Here is a 17,742-nt window from a genome sequence, read left to right as displayed (position 1 = left end):
CATCTGGACTTTCTGTATTATGTTGCCCCCAAGAGGGATGTAAATAGGATACGTACAATTTTGTGTTCAGGTTTGCTATGTACTTGCTATATTGTGCAGGGTTAATGGTTGCAGTGGTTGTTATGCCACCTTGTTTGGCGGAAAGTAAATTTGCTACGTCCTAACCCAAGAAGTGGAGTCCCTTGCCTCTGTGGGGGAGGGCGGCCCGAGCACCTTGTGAGGATAGACCCCATCGACACTGCACAAGTGAGTGCACTATGCCACTTCATCGAACCACCTAAAAAGCACAGACTGAAACGCACAGGCCCATGGACCCAATGGCTTTATTTTGCCTGTCTCCTGTCTGAAATTATCTTTGCTTCAGTAGACGTCAATGGGGTAAATACTTTCATTCGATTTTTTTTTTTTTTTTTTTTTTTTAAATCTCCCATTTTCCTCTTCTAAAATTTTGCCACGTATGGTTAAAGTTTGAATTGTGCTTGCGACAGGCCAACAGACGGAATGTTAAACATGGCATGGATCCAGTCTTGGATAGAGTGAGTGCAATGTCCTGGTTTGGGTGACTTGGTAACTCAGTGCTGCTGAGAAGTAAGGATGTGCCAGGTTTCAGGAGTAGGATGCCACCTTTCCCAGAAAAAATGCTGGTCACCTGTTCAAGTTTGAAGATTCTGCAAAGACTCAGGCATGTTTCTTAAGTCTGTATTTATTTTTGACCAGGCTTGTCTGTCTTTGTTTATTTTTAGCTATCAGTCAGAGGTCATTAAGGCAGATGTAGAACGCATTTTAAAGTGTTCTCTTCCTACGTTTACTGTTTAAATGATATACTGATAAGGGAAAAAGATTGGCCTTTTAACATATATTTTTTTCTTTTTTTATACCGGTGCAGGCCATACCGGTCTGAAACCAGTCAGGAGGCTGCAGAACTCATGAGTGACACCTCGGCCAGCTCTCCCTTTTCTGTCCACGAAGCATTGCATGCTGGGACTTTTTTTGAACACCTTTGAAGTGTCAATAGTGAAACCGAGTTTGAGAAAACAGTGCAATGCTGGAGGAGAAGCCAGGAAAAGTCCCCAGATGATGTCGTGGCATGTATGACAGGAGCACGGACTGTTTTCTTGGAGACCGCCGCTTGAAGTGCGCCCGTCGTCCTGGTGCCGTCTCACTGGCAGTAACAGATGGTGGTTTGCGTGTCTTGTGCTGTCAGACTGCCTCTGGGCGGAAATAAAACTGTAACACCCCCCGAGCCGGGCTCTTCCACCTCCTCCTCACAGTACTCCGAAGCCAAGGGGCAGAGACCACTGGCAGCATGTCGTGGGGGCACGCTGCCTTCGCCCTTTTCATCCTGGGGCTTGTCTCCATCGGGTGGACCCCAGTCCTGCTGCTGGCCTGGGGCGTCGCGGCGGTGCTGCCTTGGAAGCTGAGAGGCGGGGGCCGGGAGCAGCCGCAGGAAAGCGCCGCGTCTGGACACTCGGTTACACACCTGGGCAGGGTAAGATCATGGACGGGTCAGGGAAGAGGGGGCGGGCAAACTGCACCACAGCGGCATGAAAATATATATAGGTCCTTGCATGGCCGGCCCCCTCGGATAGCGCCCAGGGCGGAAAGAGATTTGGCTCCCTCGCGAAGTTTCAGCTGGTGGATAAAATGAGACAGCAGGGGGGGTTCATTTTGTGTTCGCAGTTCAGTCATACACCAAAGCAGTGGCTGACCCCTGAGCACAAACTTCCCAGCACCGACCTCCCCCATCCCAATTCTCTGATTCACTCACAAGGTAGCTCTGTCATACAAGTGTCAAGTTGGTTGCGGTGTTGGCAGGGGTGAGAGATGCAGCCCTGTCTTGTTTCTCAGGTCCATCTGTGATGTGCTGCCCCAGCGAAGGTTTTTTGCTATTAATTCTGTGACTTGTAATCTTGTTTATTTCATTATAAAACAGGACTACAAGTCCCAGAATTCAAAGGAAAGAAAATCTGGACTGAAGCAGCACTTCACGCAAGGGACCCGGAAAACTTGGCGGCTGTGACAGATCCGTGTTTGCAAGAATGCAGCCCAGGGCGGCCACCCAGACGTCGTCTAACCTCTGCCCCTTAGCTAAGTCCTCAGGTTTCTCAGGCTCACGCGTAAATAGCTTATACAGTCCGGGTTTTTACTTTGCATTCATTTTTTATAATTGAAACTTCAAGTCCCAGAATGCTAAGTTGAAAGCTTTGAATGCATTAACGTCTGACGTACATGAGAGCTGTCAGCACACGCTGCACCCAGAGATATCGGGGTATTACAGGTCGGGTGTGTAGAGATCATCAAGTCAGTTTTTTCCTGTGGATACTGTTACACCTAGTTTTTATTGTGTTGGTGTCATAACAGGACTACAAGTACCAGAATGCAATGAAAACCAGGACTGAATGAGCGAATCGTGCTTCACACGGGCCACTTTCTGTTTTTCACAGAAGTTATTTATTCTTCCGGTCATGTGAATCTACTTTTCAACTTAGGACTCTAGGCTGAAAGGAGTGATCATCAACACCCACATGTTGGATAAATCTGAATTTTCCTTGGATTTTCAACCGCTCAGATTTTCCAGATCCGTACGTTACTAGCTCACCCAGTCCATGTTTTTTCTTTTTTTCTGATACGTGTGGTCCTGCGCTTAGAATGTCAAAAGGGCTATAGGTACCAGGATATAAAAGGGGAGGGGATGTCTGGTTCAGCTACTGAAGCACGGACTTAGAAAACTTCAGTGGCGGCCCGTCCTTTAGGGCGGAGGGGCCACGCCCCCCCCCACCCCATGAAGAGTGTCTGTCAGGCTGAACAAAGGTCAGCCTGACAGACACTCTTTATGTTCAGGTCAGGCAGCCAGGAGCAGACATGCGCGATTTGCGCAGACTCCTAGCTGCCTGAGCTGAACTTTGCTGGGCTGAGGAGATCACGACCCTTATGGGCGTGATCTCCTCGGCCCAGCAAAGGTGCCTCCAGGCCCTCCCCTGGGTGACGAGGAAAGCGTCACCCATTGACACTCTCCCTGGGCGCTTCAGGTTTAAGCCCTGAAGCGCCCAGGGCGAGTGTCAATCAGTGACACTTCGTCACAGAGTGAGGTGGGGTCAGCAGTCTCACTGACCCCATCCCACTCTGTGACGAGGCTGGGACTGCTGCCTTCCCTCATTGGCTGACCTAAGGTCAGCCAATGAAGGAAGGCAGCAGTCCCAACCCTCCTGGGACCTGGAGGCTGAAGGTAAGTGTGTGTGTGTGTGTGTGTATGTGTGTTATGTTTTCCTTTGAATGTTTGGTGCGCGCGTGCATGTTTGAGTGTTATGAGTGTTGTTCATGGATGTGCGTGCGTGTGTGTGTGTGAAAGAATGAATGTGTTTGATCTTGTAAAATGAATGTTTGGTGCGTGCGTGCATGTTTGAATGGAATGAGTGTTGTTACTGGATATGAGTGCGTGCGTGCGTGTGTGTAAGAATGAATGTGTGTGAATTTGTAAAATGAATGGTGCGTGCGTGCATGTTTGAATGGAATGAGTGTTGTTAATGGGTGAGCGTGCGTGCGTGCGTGTCTGGGTGTGAAAGAATGAGTCTGTGTGTGTGCCCCGCCCGCCCTCCTCCCAAAGCTGCCGGCCGCCACTGGAAAACTTTAAGAGCTGCGTCACTAGGGTGACCACCTGGCATTGAGGCAATTTCTGGACAGGACTGTAAAAAAATCAGGACAAAGGGTCAAAATTCATTACAAAAATTCAAGAACAAACGTCAGTTTTACAGACACATGCAAGAGAGGCCATGCCTCACTATATTGTCAGTGCATTTATTTACTCTTTTTTAACATCGCACTATTTATTCACTGTGGACCTTTTGTGATTGCCTCCTGGTGTGCTACATTCAGGTGTCACATTACGTCCTTGTTCAGTAGTAAATTAATGCCCTTCACGGCAAGGCCATCATCCCTACCCAAATTTACCCGATCTTTCCTGAAAAGAAAGTAACAGCAACATTTTGATTATGTTTCTGAACATTTCAAAACCCCTGGCAAACAGTTTGGGAAACATTAAGGTAATTAACCTTATGTTAGTTTAAACAAATTGAAGAAAAACATCTGGCTTACCCCAACCGCCCATGGACTTTCAACCTAATTTTTTTTAAAGAGGCAGGGCAGATGGTGTGGGCGACAGTCTCACACCTAATGACAGGATGTGATGTACCCATAACTTGTCTGTAGTCTCACTGCACTACAGTGTATGTTTGGGACTCTACATTTATCTCAGAAATGGGAGCCCAGACTACCAATCAAAGATAATAAAAGAGTAGGATGAAATCGAGATCAAATGGGAGATCCACGGCAAGTAATTCAAAGGGTTTTTGCTAACAACTGGATAAATAAAGAAGAGAAGAACAAGGTAGGACAATTCCTAAAATCAGACAAGATAGGTCCACCAAGACTATTTGAAGGTATTGGGTACCTGGGAAGTTGTCTGCACACAGAAGCGAAACAGAAGGGGCACTGTCAAGTGGTTGATCAATCAACTATCATCCACCTTGGCAAACTCTTCTGGTGCAATGGTTCGCTGTTAGTGCTTGTGAAGGGTGAGCAGGGGCCAGATCCCTTGCAAGGTTGTGCAAGGCAATTGCCCGCTTAGTCCATGTCTTTATATGGTTTTGAATTGAGCAAAAGCCAAACTAGAGATCTGGGTTATCCCTAAGTGTCAAGTACACATAGAATCTTCAAAATATTTGGGATGTAAATTGCACAAACAAAATTTACAAATTTAAAAATGTAGTTAGTGTTTCTTTAACATATGGCACTGTTTTCGCCTTCATACACAATTAGATCTCAGATTGAACTGGGAACCAGTTACCTTTTGATACCTAGTGATTAATATCTACCATTCTTATACTGATTTCCAGGATGAAAATCTTGGCGGACCGAACGGTCCCTCCAAGCCCAGTTTGCTTTTTGGTCTTCTCTTCTGCTTTCTGTAGAGGCCATGTGGCACTAGCGAAGATGGTGTGCTACCCCAATGATGGTATTATTTTGCAAACCTTCCCCTGCTCGTCCTTCATTCCTTCTTCAGACAGGCCACACATCTGATTTGGTCGCTGCAGCGCCATCGGGAGCTCTTTCCACTCTAAAGCTAACTGTGACTGCGGGTGGATTAGATCTTCTGGACTTAGAATGCTTTTATTCAGCTGCAGATGTCCAATGGGTGGCTCACTGGCTTTCTGCCCACCTCCCTGCATGAGATGGGGTTTACCAGTAAAAGCTTTTAAGGAAGGCTTAATGCACTGCTCATCGTTTCCTACTGACCATTCTATGGATCACCATCCGGGGTGATCATGCATGGCTTTCTCTTGCCTTGCCAGAACCTGTAAACACACTGACACGAAGAAACCCTATGCTCCTGCACTACCTTTGCTAAGCCTTCCCACTCGCACAGGATGGCTGTGCTCAGAGCAACTCCATCAGTGGCATGTTGCAGGTGTCTTACAATTGGGGACTTTGTTTCTGAACAGTGAGCTACTAAATTTCCAAACCCTTGTGGCAGACTACCACCTTCACCCCGGTCAACTCCTTACTTACAACCACCTTAAAAAATCATTAAATGCCCTATTTCAGGTCTGCTACCTAGCACTAACTCTACAAGAGGTGTGCTAGAAGCTCTGTACCATAGGAAATGGTGGCAAACGGATAGAATGGGTGTACAGACCTATCCTGCAACATGGAAACCACTCCAGGTCTTCTTGTCATACTACCTGGGGGATTGATGTAGCCAAACCTCTGCGAGATATGGACTAAAATACTGGACTTTCCTCACAAAGTATCCCACAGCTGTCACTTTAAGTAAATTCATAGTGCTTCCTTGTGAATGCATTCTGCCCATTGCTTGCCATAGCCCTTGTGGTTTGTAACTCACAATTTGTTGCTTTCAATTTGCTGGCTTTATTTGTTTTAGGCTATGCAGCTTGAATTCGTCCCTTCCCTTGCCAAAACCTTATTTACAGTATTCTCCCGAGTGCTCCCTTTCTGTAAACAGGCCTGTAAATCTTGTTCTTATCTTATCATATTTGCTGTGCATTCAAAGAACAAATTCAAATGTCAGGCTCTGTCTTCGGTGGGAACTTAGTGTTTACTTTCCTTTCTCTGACTTCAAAGTGAGAAGATTTATGCAACAATCTTGCTGGATACTGGGGTTAGCAAAGAGTTTTTTCTATCACATGACAACATTTAAATAGACTTCAGAATATATCAGAATTAGAAGTACAAATCGAGCACATTTTTGTTACTTCTGAACAGTGCTGGAAATAAATACCTTTACATGATTAAAACAAATCATTGCATTAGGTGATGCAATTTTCACAAATCATCGTCTGTGCACAATATAGTTTGATTTGAAAAACTGTATATCTGTTCAGATGTAATGGTCATTTCAATAAAAAATGTGTTGTCTGTAATGGCAGTGTCTGTAATGGCATGCTCAACTCCACTCCACTCTGCACCACTCCACTGCACCCTACTCTGTATCACTCCACTTTACGCCACTCCATGCCACTGTTCTCTTCTCCATTCAGAACCACTCCACATTATGCCACTGCTCTCTATGCTACTTCACACTATGCCTGTACTCTACTCTGTACTACTCTACTCTAAGCCACCGCACTTTGCGCCTCTCTACACCACTGCGCTCTGCTTGTCTGCACGCCATACCACTCCAGTCTAGGCAACACCAATCTAATCCGCACAACTCCACTCTCTGCCACTCTGCAACGCTGCACTGTACGCCACTGCACTATAAGCTAATACACTCTGTGCTAATGCACTTTACACTGTAACACTCCACTCTATGCCCCTGCACTCTACATCAATACACTGTACATCATTCTAATCTACTCTGCACCTCTGCACTCTATGCCATGGCATTCTACACTACTTTACTCTATGCCATCACACTCTATGCCACTTTATGCAACTCCACTCTAACCTGCACTTCTCTACTCTAAGCCACCTCACTCTACTGTGAAATAATCTACTTTATGCCACTGCACTCTGTGCCACTGCGTTCTATGCCACTGCACTCTACCCTGCACCTTTCCACTCTATGCAACTGCACTCTACTCTGATACAATCTATTCTACGCCACTGTACTCTATACCACTCTGACCACTGCACTCTAGTTCAATGCACTCTACACCACTGCAAACTGAAACTCTGCAACACTGCTCTGGCCACACTATACTCTACACCACTCTGCTCTGTACTACTGCATTTTGCACCAATATACTCTATTCCACTGCATTCTATGCCACTCTACTCTGCCCAATGCCACTCTATGCAACTGCACTCTACACCAGTGCACTCTAAACAACTGCTCTGCCCTTTACTCTGCACCACTGTACTCTATGCCACTGTTCTCTGTACCACTCTACACCACTGCACTGACACTCTACTCTGTAACTCTGCACCACTTTACTCTATGCCACTGCACTCTAGGAACTATACTCCACTCTGCACCACTCTACACCACTACACTCTATGCCACATGAGTCTACTCTGCACTCTGACACTGCACCACTCTGCATTACTGCACTCTCTGCTACTCTATTGTATGCCACTCTACTCCACTGCACTCTATGTAACTCTACCCCATGCCACTCAATGCCACTGCACTCTGCGCCAATGCACTCTAAACAACTGCACTGTACGCCACTGCCCTCTACTCTGTACCACTGTACTCTACGCCACTGCACTGTGCCACTCTACATCACTGCACTGACACTCTACTCTGCAGTGTTGCACTCTCCACCACCGTACTATACACCAATGTACTATGTACTACTGCATTCTATGCCACTGAACTCTATGCCACTCTGCTCTGCATCACTCCACTCTACAGCACTTTTCCCTGCTCTGCACCACTCTACACTACACCACTGCACTCCCTGCAACGTGAGGCTACTCTGCAATCTATGCCACTGCACCACTCTACACTACTGCTCTCTCTGCTACTCTATTGTATGCCACTCTACTCCACTGCACTCTATGCCACTCTACTCTGTCCCATGCCACTGCACTCTAAACCACTGCACTCTACGCTAACGCACTCTAAACAACTGCACTGTACCCCACTAGACTGTACTTTGCACCACTGGGCTCTACGCTACTGCTCCTATGCTACTCTACTCCACTTCACACCACTATGCCACTAACTTTAAGCCATGCTGAACAGCAGCTACTCTGGTGTATAACATGGCTAATGGCTAAAACACATTAGCAAAGCTAATAACTCTTTCGTAGATGAGACCTATTGGCTTTGCCAATGTTTGTTAGTACTATGAGGTACCGAGGTACCTGAAATAACTGTGAAAAATACAATTACATCATAATAAAGGCTGCTACAAAATGTGCAAATACATTTCGGTTAAATAAAAAAAAAGTGCTTCTCAAATACAGATTTGAATAATATACAGTTTATACCTAGTGATAAAAAATGTTATAACACTCCATTAAAACCACACACTCCACAGCTCACCTTGGAACACCATTACAATACCTCTCTGAAAGAAATATCTTTGCCACCAGAAAACTTCAAGTGACTCCTCTTAGTAAAGTCAATGCAGGTTTTCAAGCCCCTTTGTATTTGCAGATTTACCAGTTGCCCACATTTGCATGTCTTTAGGGAAGGAGACCCCCAGGCAAGAAGGCCTTTTCTTATCTGTCTGCCCCTCCCTCCCTCAGAGCACAGGAGACCCCCTGCCTTCCAGCCCAGCTGGGGAAACTCCTCTGCCCTTAATGTCGCCCTGCCTTCGTTGCCCTTTAGGTGAAAGGCTAAAATTACGGACAAATGCCGTCCGTTAAAGCTTTCATCACGGACAACGGACGGCAGGGCGAAATTACGGACAGTCCGTGAAATTTACGGACGGGTGGTCACCCTATGCGTCACCAGTGGCTTAGCAAGGCTGCCACGGGCACTAAGCCACGCAAGGACAACGGTCCCATCCTCTGGTTTGGCAAAAACAACAATTATATTTGGAGTGCACTGAGCCCCGGCACCACAGCACCTGCTGTACTATTGATAGTTACCTCCCTGGCCTCTACGTTTCCGGGTTTCTCCTGGAGGTGTATCAACCTGGCCTGTTGAAATTGTGTTGTATAATGCTCCAGGAGTAAGTCACATCTGAAAGCAGCTAGAAGGGTAAAATCAAGTGTGTATTTGTGATAACTTTACTCTGCGCCCATAACACCCTGTTTCTCTACCAAACGCATTACGCGTGGGTTACCGCTCCATTTCTTTACACGTTGCGGTAGCCACCGCCAGATATGCGAGCAACCCGAGCCAAATTTGAGCAATCACAAGTTGCGCTCAAGTTTAGGGGCGATGCTGGTGCTGAAGCAGGTACATATATGAGGGATCAGGTCTCAACGACCCCCTTACCAACCTCTTCTACCCAGGCACACTTACACTGAGAGCCTAGGGTGACCAGACGTCCCGGATTTCCCCGGACTGCCCCGGTGTCCCGACACTTCTCTTTATCTTAAATAAATGTCCCGTTTTTTTGCACAAAAGTCAGATTATTAAATAAATGTCCCGGTTTATGGGACAAATGTCAGATCATCTAGGGAAGCAAAAGTTAAAGACGCCTAAAAAGTATGCAATAATTAAAGTAATTTATCCGTTACTGTCAGGCAACACAGTCCCCTGTCTGCTCCCAGCAGAGAGACAAGTGGGGAGCAGAGAGCGGTGGGTGGGGCGGGCTGTGGGTGCAGAGTGGGAGGTCAAGCCATAGCTAATTTTATATGTAGTCTTATAAGTGTGTATGTGTGTGTGTGTGTGTATATATATATGTGTGTATATATATATATATATATATATATATATATATATATATATAATATACACACACACGTACAGGCACACATTCACAAAGCCACGCAGAAAACGGGACAGGCCAGATATAAAAGTGAGAGTAAAGTATTTAGTCCTTCTTTTATATCTGACTTGTCCCGGTTTTTACTCTACAAAATCTGGCCACCCTACCTCAATGCAAGTTGTTCAGTCGTAAAAAAAATGGTACCGCAGAATGTGGTATTGATTTGGTTTACAATCTGCGCATCACTTTGTGTTTTGCACTGCGGGGAAGCAGATGTTATAGCGCTATCATTCATGAATTAATCTCTTCCAATGTGCGCAGACTTTGAATCTGTATAGTTTGCAGCATGAATTGCAGGCAAACTCCGTGGAGTGTTCAACTATCGCTTGCGTTACAGGCCACACTCGGACGCAAATCGGCGTTTGCAGCCAAATCCAGGATTGCACGTTACTGCCATAAGGGTTGAAGTCATCTGCATACTTTCTGAAGTTACCTATGTGGTGTTTGTATAGCGCAAAGACAGCGTGGCTACATGTCGGCAGAATTTGTTAGGTGAGACCCTTGTCATTCTTATGGAAAGTTTTTTTACTTTCGTTTTCTTAATTGTCGTTCCTGTAAAGGGTGTTTTTGATTCTGCCAAGACGGAGACAAGCCGGGCTTAGTCTGTCAGCCACCCCAAACCCACACCCCGCCTGAACCCACAACTTCTGGAAACTAAATTTACTTCCTTAACTTGCTTCTTTAAAATTTTAAATGTTTTGAAATTCAGGATTTCTCCTGCTTTTTATTTTTAGAATGTGTTTTGTCCTTCCTCCTCCCGTGGTTTCGCCCCATTTCATAACAAACCCACAAATGCAGTAGTTTTCACACTGGCCACACCTGTCCCCAAAACATGAACATTGGCAAAGATGCACCTGTCCTACAACTTCAAGAAACTGTTGCTAACCTGATACATACAGCAGTGAAAAGTGTTCACTTTCACTGCCTCCCCACCCCCGTTTTTAGCCTCTAAACCGTAATGTATTCAGTATTATTTACATTTTGTATACTTGTATATTGAGCGCTATCCTACCGTGGCTGTCCACGTTGTACCAGGAATTAGCATCACTAGCCCGAGGCCAACATTGTCATAGGGTGGAAGCTATTGTGTCACGCGGGGGCGAACAATATAGCATGCGTGGGTGCCATGGATACCCACCTTATGTCAAGAAGTACGACCATACTGCCAGAATCACCAGGATGCCATGACTTCACGCAATCTTCCTGAATTACCACCACATTGAGGAGTTTGCCCTTGTTATGCACCATGGATACGCACAATTATCACCGTACTGCCAGGACCAGCAGTGCACCATTGTTGCACTGGACACCACTGTGCAATGGATCCTCACAATAAGTCACCAATGACTACCATTGTCTCAACCAGAATTATTCTAGAGATAGACACCCACATACAATGGATGTCCACCACAAGCCACGAACCACGATATTGCTCGGGCCAACATTTTCTGATGGTGGTGAAAAGTTAGCAAGAACTTCCACCATTATGCGAGGCCAGCATTCTAACATGGGTGGGCAGTGGGTATCCGACCTGCAGGGTCGCACCCACTGTTCTATTTTATTGTGGTGAGTCATTGGCGTGCTGTCTTTACCTCACGAGAGAAATGAAATGTTGAAGGGACTGCATACGTAGGTTCAGAATTTACGCACACAAAACCATAGAAATTCAGCAGTTGTAGTTGGAGTTATCTCAAGTAACTATACCTCGTACCCTAAGGCAACTTTAACTCACGCCCCGCCATGCAAGGCTTTCCCATTAATAATTTTACAGCAAATGTTGCAGTGATTTAATCAATGTTGGCACTGAAGATGTTTTGAGTGGTGTAATATTTGGGGTAATTAGCAGTTCCTGGCGAGTGTGTGAGCTACAATTACACATAAGGAAGGAGTTATAATTACTTGACATAACTCTAACTGCTGAATTTCTATAGTTTTGAGTATGTAAAATCTGAACCTAACTCTGTCTATTTAACCTTTGTTTTTTTGTGTGAATTTCTAAGATTTATTCAATTGTATTTCCTAACTATAACATCTCCGTAATCTTTATTTTTCATCCAATGAATTAGTATGTTTTTTAATGCTATTTCCTAACTATAATTAAGGCTCCCAGTGTTCCATTTTTACCGATTTTCCCAGACAAATACAGACAGAAAACAATGTGTTTTCTGTCTGCATTTATTTTTAGTAGTAGCAAAAATACAGATTCTTTTAAGTAGCTCTCCATGTTGTCTTTCCTGAAGTCCAGGAAAACAGATGAGCAGATAGACAGCACTGGGAGTTAAAAAAAGGATGAAATGTCATTAAATAGTCATTTGTCAACATATACCTGTAAAATAATGCTAATATTTAGCCTTGGGTGTATTGTTAAGTAATATTTGGCTGCTTAATTTGCTAAATACAATATGCATCAAATAGGAGTGTTTGTTTATCAGTTAACTAAACATAGAAATATACCATTTTACAACTTAATGTATCCATAAAACACAAAATAGATACAGAAAAATACTTGTAAGATGGCTAAAAAAATTAATCTGGATAAATACGGACGGAAATGTTAAAAAAAAAAAATACCGTAAAACCAGGAGCCTTAGCTATAATGCCCCTGCAACCTTTTTTTTTTCAGTGAAATTTCTACAGATTTTTAACATAAAGTAATGAAAAATGTCCTAGCTATCGTGAAGGAAACTTTCAATTCTATTAAGGACACGGGGCGAGGATTATGCAGTCCTTTCTTCACTTTATTGATAACAGCAAGTTCAAAGTTCAAACACATTAAACTACAACTCCCATGATGCCCACAAAAAAAACATGACAACGAGTAACCAATCCCAAGTCCATAACAGTGTATATATAAATAACTGGCGGGCGCAGTCCTTCCTCTTCTTCACTGAAGAAAGTTAAGGAACTCGCCTCTTCAATCTCCTTTAGAATCACCTCCTACAAGACAAGGAAGAGATTAGACATAGCAAGAGACCAAACTCAAAGTAGTAAAACTCCAAAGAGAGCTAACAAGTGTTAATTAAAATATATACATAAGTAAATATATATCTCCGAAGTATAGCCATAACAAAGCATAAGAAAATGCGTCCAATATTTAATCAACACCAAGAAAAAATACCATACACCTGCCAAGAGGACTCCTACATCATCAAGCCGGCAGTTCAATCCCGGGTGGGTAATACTAAGAAATAGTATATGGGTGGGATAATCCTCGCCACTGTGTCCTTAATAGAATTGAAAGTTTCCTTCACGATAGCTAGGAAATTTTTCATTCTATAGCAGGACCGGAGGCAAGGATTATGCAGGTTGAAAGCTTACTTACCACCAACGAGGCAGCCTCATGGAATGGTTTAAAATAAAATTTCTTGAAAACCGACTCCGAAGACCAATCAGCCGAACTCATAATATCCTCTAATCGCCCACGACCAAAATGGCCTTGGAAGCCATGGCCCCTCTAATAGAGTGAGCCCCAAAACGTCCAATGTCAATGCCGGATTCTGACATAATCCAACGAACCCACCTAGCAATGGTAGGCGAAGACACTGCCTTAAACGGTTTCTTGACAGCAATCAAAAGCTGCCTCTCCCCGGGAGGTCTAACCTCCTCCGTGACCACTTCATATGTCTGAAGACATCTCACCACGCATAACCTAGGATGAGAATCAAAACTGGGGTAAGATACAAACCTGGTACCTGTTTTCGTCCGTCAAGAAACAGTGCAAGTAACCCCGGTTGGGGTGAAGACCCTGGTGGACACATCCAAAGCCCGCACATCGGAAACACGCTTGCAAGAGACCAGGCACAAGAGCATCGCCAACTCTGGGGAAAGCTGTTTCCTGGATAAGAGACAATTATCCAGCCAAGCAGATAAAAAATTAAGAACTTGGTTCACGTCCCATAACCCCGAATTACGAGGTTCGGGAGGACGAGACAAATGAACCCCTTTCAAGAGTTTACTCACCCAGGGGTGCTCCCCCACTGGAACATCACTGATAGTAGTATGGCCCGCCGAAATCGCTGAACGAAAAGAATTAATAGTACAATAGGACAAACCAGAAGAAAAAAGTTCAGCCAAAAAATTGACTATAAACTCAATGGGGCCCCCCCACGGGATCCACTGCCCTCTCCATACACCAACTGGCCTATTTGTTCCAAGCCGATCTATATCGCTTTATGGTACCTGGGGCCCATGCCTGTCTAGTAAGGGCTGTAGCTTCCCTTGAAAGGCAGCCGTTTTCCCAACGTCCCCTGAAATCCTCCATGCCATGAGATCGATATGACCCTGAAGCACCAGAGGATAATGGTGATCCTGAGGGTCCTGGAAGACTCCCGGAACACAGGGGAGTATGATAGGAGCCATCCAACACAGCTCCAGAAGAGTGGGGAACCACGACTGAGCCCTCCAGATCGGAGAGATCAGTATCCGAGACGCTCGCTGGCGACGCACCTGGGCCACCACTCTGGGGATCAACAGGAACGTAGGGAACGCATAGCCCTGATCGTTCGACCAATCCTGTAAGAAGGCATCCACTGCTCTCTCGCCCCCGGATCGGGTTTCCAACTGAAGTAAGTCGGAAGTTGAGCATTCCATCGGGATGCAAACAAATCCACCGCACAAGGACCCCAACGGTCCATCAGGAATCGAAATATCTCCGGATCCAGACGCCAATCGCTGGAATCCTTGAGGTACCGGGAATTCCAATCCGCCACCTGATTTTGAGTTCCCGGAAGATATTCTGCCGTGACTGAAATCTGCCTCTGAAGACAATAATTCCAGAAATCCTTCGCCAAGTCCGCTAGAACCTTGGAGCGAGTGCCCCCCAGTCTGTTGATATACTGAACAGCTGATATATTCTCCATCCGAAGAAGGACACAACAGGAAACCCTGTCTCGAGTCAAAGAGCGGATCGCAAACGACCCCCCCAGAAGCTCCAAGCAATTGATGCAGAGGTTCAGCTCCTCCTATGGGAATCTGACCACATCTGGCTCCCCAGCCCAACCTGCTGGCATCCGACTCGATCACCAGGTTGGGGAGAGAGCGGAAAATGGCCTTGCCATTCCATGCCTCCATGTGGTCCAACCACCACTGCATCTCCAGACGAGCCCCCGAAGAGAGCTCTACTAGGGCTGAATAAGAATGCCCTTTCCGGCGATGAGAAGCCTTCAGCCGCTGCAGGGCCCTGTAATGAAGAGGACCCGGGAATATAGCCTGGATTGACGACGACAGGAGTCCCATAATCCTGGCGATCTGCCAGAGGGAAGTCCTGTCCCTGCAGAGCACCCTGGCGATCTCCTTTTTTATCTTGGAGATCTTGTGTCCCGGAAGGTGCAGCATTGCTGACGTTGTGTCCACCACAAACCCCAGAAACGTCGTGGATTGGGATTGGCACAGAGATGACTTCTCCGAATTGATCACGAAGTCCAGGTCTTGTAGTAAGGCAATAGTCATGTTCGTGTAAGACAGTAATTGTGCTTTGGACTGGTCCATCAGAAGGATGTCGTCCAAGTAAATAATCAGTCCTGCGCCGTGAGTCCGCAAGAACTCGACCAACGGTCTCAGCAGTTTCGTGAAGCACCAAGGTGCTGATGAAAGACTGAAGGGAAGACACATGAACTCGAAGACCTGACTCCGCTATTGATACTGCAGAAACCTGCGGTGAGGGTGGTAAATGGGGACCGTAAGATACGCGTCCTTGAGATCCAAACGTATCAACCAATCCCCTTGACATAAAAGGTCCCTGAGAAGATGGATACCCTCCATCTTGAAATGACGATAAACCACCCATTCGTTGAACGCTCTGAGATTTATCACTGGGCAAAACCCTTTGTCTTTCTTCTCAACCAGAAAAATATTGCTCAGAAACCCCCTTGGATGAAGAGAGGTCTGAACAATGGCTCCCTTGCCCAGAAGAAGGCAGACTTCCGCATCGATCAGCAGTGAATCCTGTACGCTGAATCGAATGGGAGGAGGACGAACCAGTTGAACAGGTGTCCCATAGAACTCTATGCGAAAACCTGTGACCGTCTGTAGAACCCAAGGGTCGGACGTAAGCCTGGCCCAATTGTTTGCAAAGAGCGCAATCCTGCCTCCCAGCTCTAGAGGGGAAGAAAGAGGGGTGCTCACCTGTACTTCCTCCTTGGGAACTGGAATTTTCCCATTGAAAACGCGAGGAGCGTCCTCGGCCGGAACCCTTGTTGAGGAAGAAGGTCCCCTGACGGCCATCACTCCAGCCGTTGTTGCGCCTGCCTTGGGACCTGGAGGGGCCTGACTGCTGAGAGCGGCCGGAGGAGCGACCCCTTCCTCTTCCGTCCCCGCTGAAAACTTTCCCGGGAAAAATCTTGCGCATCGAGGATTGCGCCTTATCCAAAGCGGAGAAAGTAGAGACGAATCGCCCAAGCTCCTTCACAAAGGGGTCCCCAAAGAGATTGCCCTGGGCTACTGCGCCAGCCTCCGATGTTGCCAGCTCCCCCAACTTAGGGTCGATTTTTATCAGGAGAGAGCATCGTCTCTCCGTGGAAATGGCACAATTGGCGTTGCCTAATAGACAAACAGCCCTTTGCGCCCATCTGGCCACTAGATCTGCCTGCAAGGGTTCCCCCGTAGTCTTGGCTGCATCCGCCAATTCAATAATCTTCGTTAGGGGGCCCAACACATCCAAGACTTTGTCTTGGCATGACCGCCAAGAACGATCTATCCCCTTTTTGGGATCGCGCATGTACTTCGAAAAGAAAGTACATCATTTTGGGTCTAACACAGGTGTCGCAGCCACCTTGTCCCCCAGCGCTGGCCGAGGACACTCCGCTTGTAAGCGGGTCCAGACCCCTTGCTCCAAGGGGTGTCGAATAGTTTTAGCCACATAGGCCGCCACTTTAGAACTGGGGACCCATTCAGAGGACCGAGGATGATAAATGTCCTCAGGGTCGAACATATCAGAATCGCAACCTTCTTCCTCCACACTAGAGGTCGCAGATGGGCGCCAAGTCCTCCCCACAATGCGAACCTCATCCGCTGAGCCCTCATCATCGGAGTCACCCCCCCCCCCCGAATGGGGTGATCCGACGAAGGGATCTAGTGCCAGAGCAGCAGCGCTGCCATGCTCTCCGGGTGGGTCATCCTCCCGGCAGGGTACAGGGTCTAGCGTTCGCGTACAGGGTCTAGCGTTCGCGCACTCTTGGCAAAGGCCTCCCGTAACCGGGCGAAACCCTCCAGGTGCCACGCGTCACGCTTCCTAGAGGAAGAAGGAACTTTAGATGTACTGGCCCTAGGGTCCGAATACCACAAAACGCTCACTGCGTGGGACACCTTCTGCATAAGCCTGTCCACCCTATCCTGCAGAGGCGCTAAGGCTTTCGCCACCGCTTGCGACACAAGTTTGTCCATCCCCTCATGAATGTTACTCTGAGGTGGCCAAATCTCCGACCCCAAAGATGGGGCGTAGGCGTGATCCAAAAAGGAATCCACTGAGGGGGAAGAATAATTCATCGCACACAACGAAACCAACTCAGCGCAAAAATACGGGAAGGACCCAGCGGAACCAGCAGCAAATCGCCACTTACCCCACCAAGGGGCGTCAATAAGAGGGGTGAGAGCACAATAAATAACACCCAACCTAAATACAATGGGTAGCCCCCTTGCCATGCTCCAAGAAAAAACTTGTGACACCACCAAGTAAAATGCGTGCACAAAAAAACAGAATAGTGAGGTCCCCAAAGGGAAATCCGAATGCAGGCTGGCCAGCTCTTACCGCTATGCGGTGTCGGCAAGGGTTGGGGGCCAAAGCGGCAAGCAACCCTGAGGGCGGGTGCTCGCCAGGCCCAGAAAGCAATTGGGG

At 46.6% G+C, this 17,742-nt stretch overlaps 1 protein-coding gene across 1 annotated transcript in view; it reads left to right on the top strand.

Moving 5' to 3' along the window:
- Window positions 1-996: 996 nt before the first annotated feature.
- LOC138262410 (uncharacterized) overlaps window positions 997-17,742 on the top strand; it is a 232,154-nt gene continuing 215,408 nt past the window's right edge. Inside the window, exon 1 of the mRNA XM_069212312.1 lies at window positions 997-1,489. Coding sequence (XP_069068413.1) covers window positions 1,307-1,489 — 183 coding nt within the window. The 5' untranslated portion in view covers window positions 997-1,306. The remainder of the gene's footprint in view (window positions 1,490-17,742) is intronic.

Source organism: Pleurodeles waltl, chromosome 2_1, assembly GCF_031143425.1.
Source record: "Pleurodeles waltl isolate 20211129_DDA chromosome 2_1, aPleWal1.hap1.20221129, whole genome shotgun sequence".
Classification (NCBI taxonomy): domain Eukaryota; kingdom Metazoa; phylum Chordata; class Amphibia; order Caudata; family Salamandridae; genus Pleurodeles; species Pleurodeles waltl.
The sequence above is the reverse complement of the archived record's forward strand: the minus strand, read 5'-3'. Positions and strand labels throughout refer to the sequence as shown.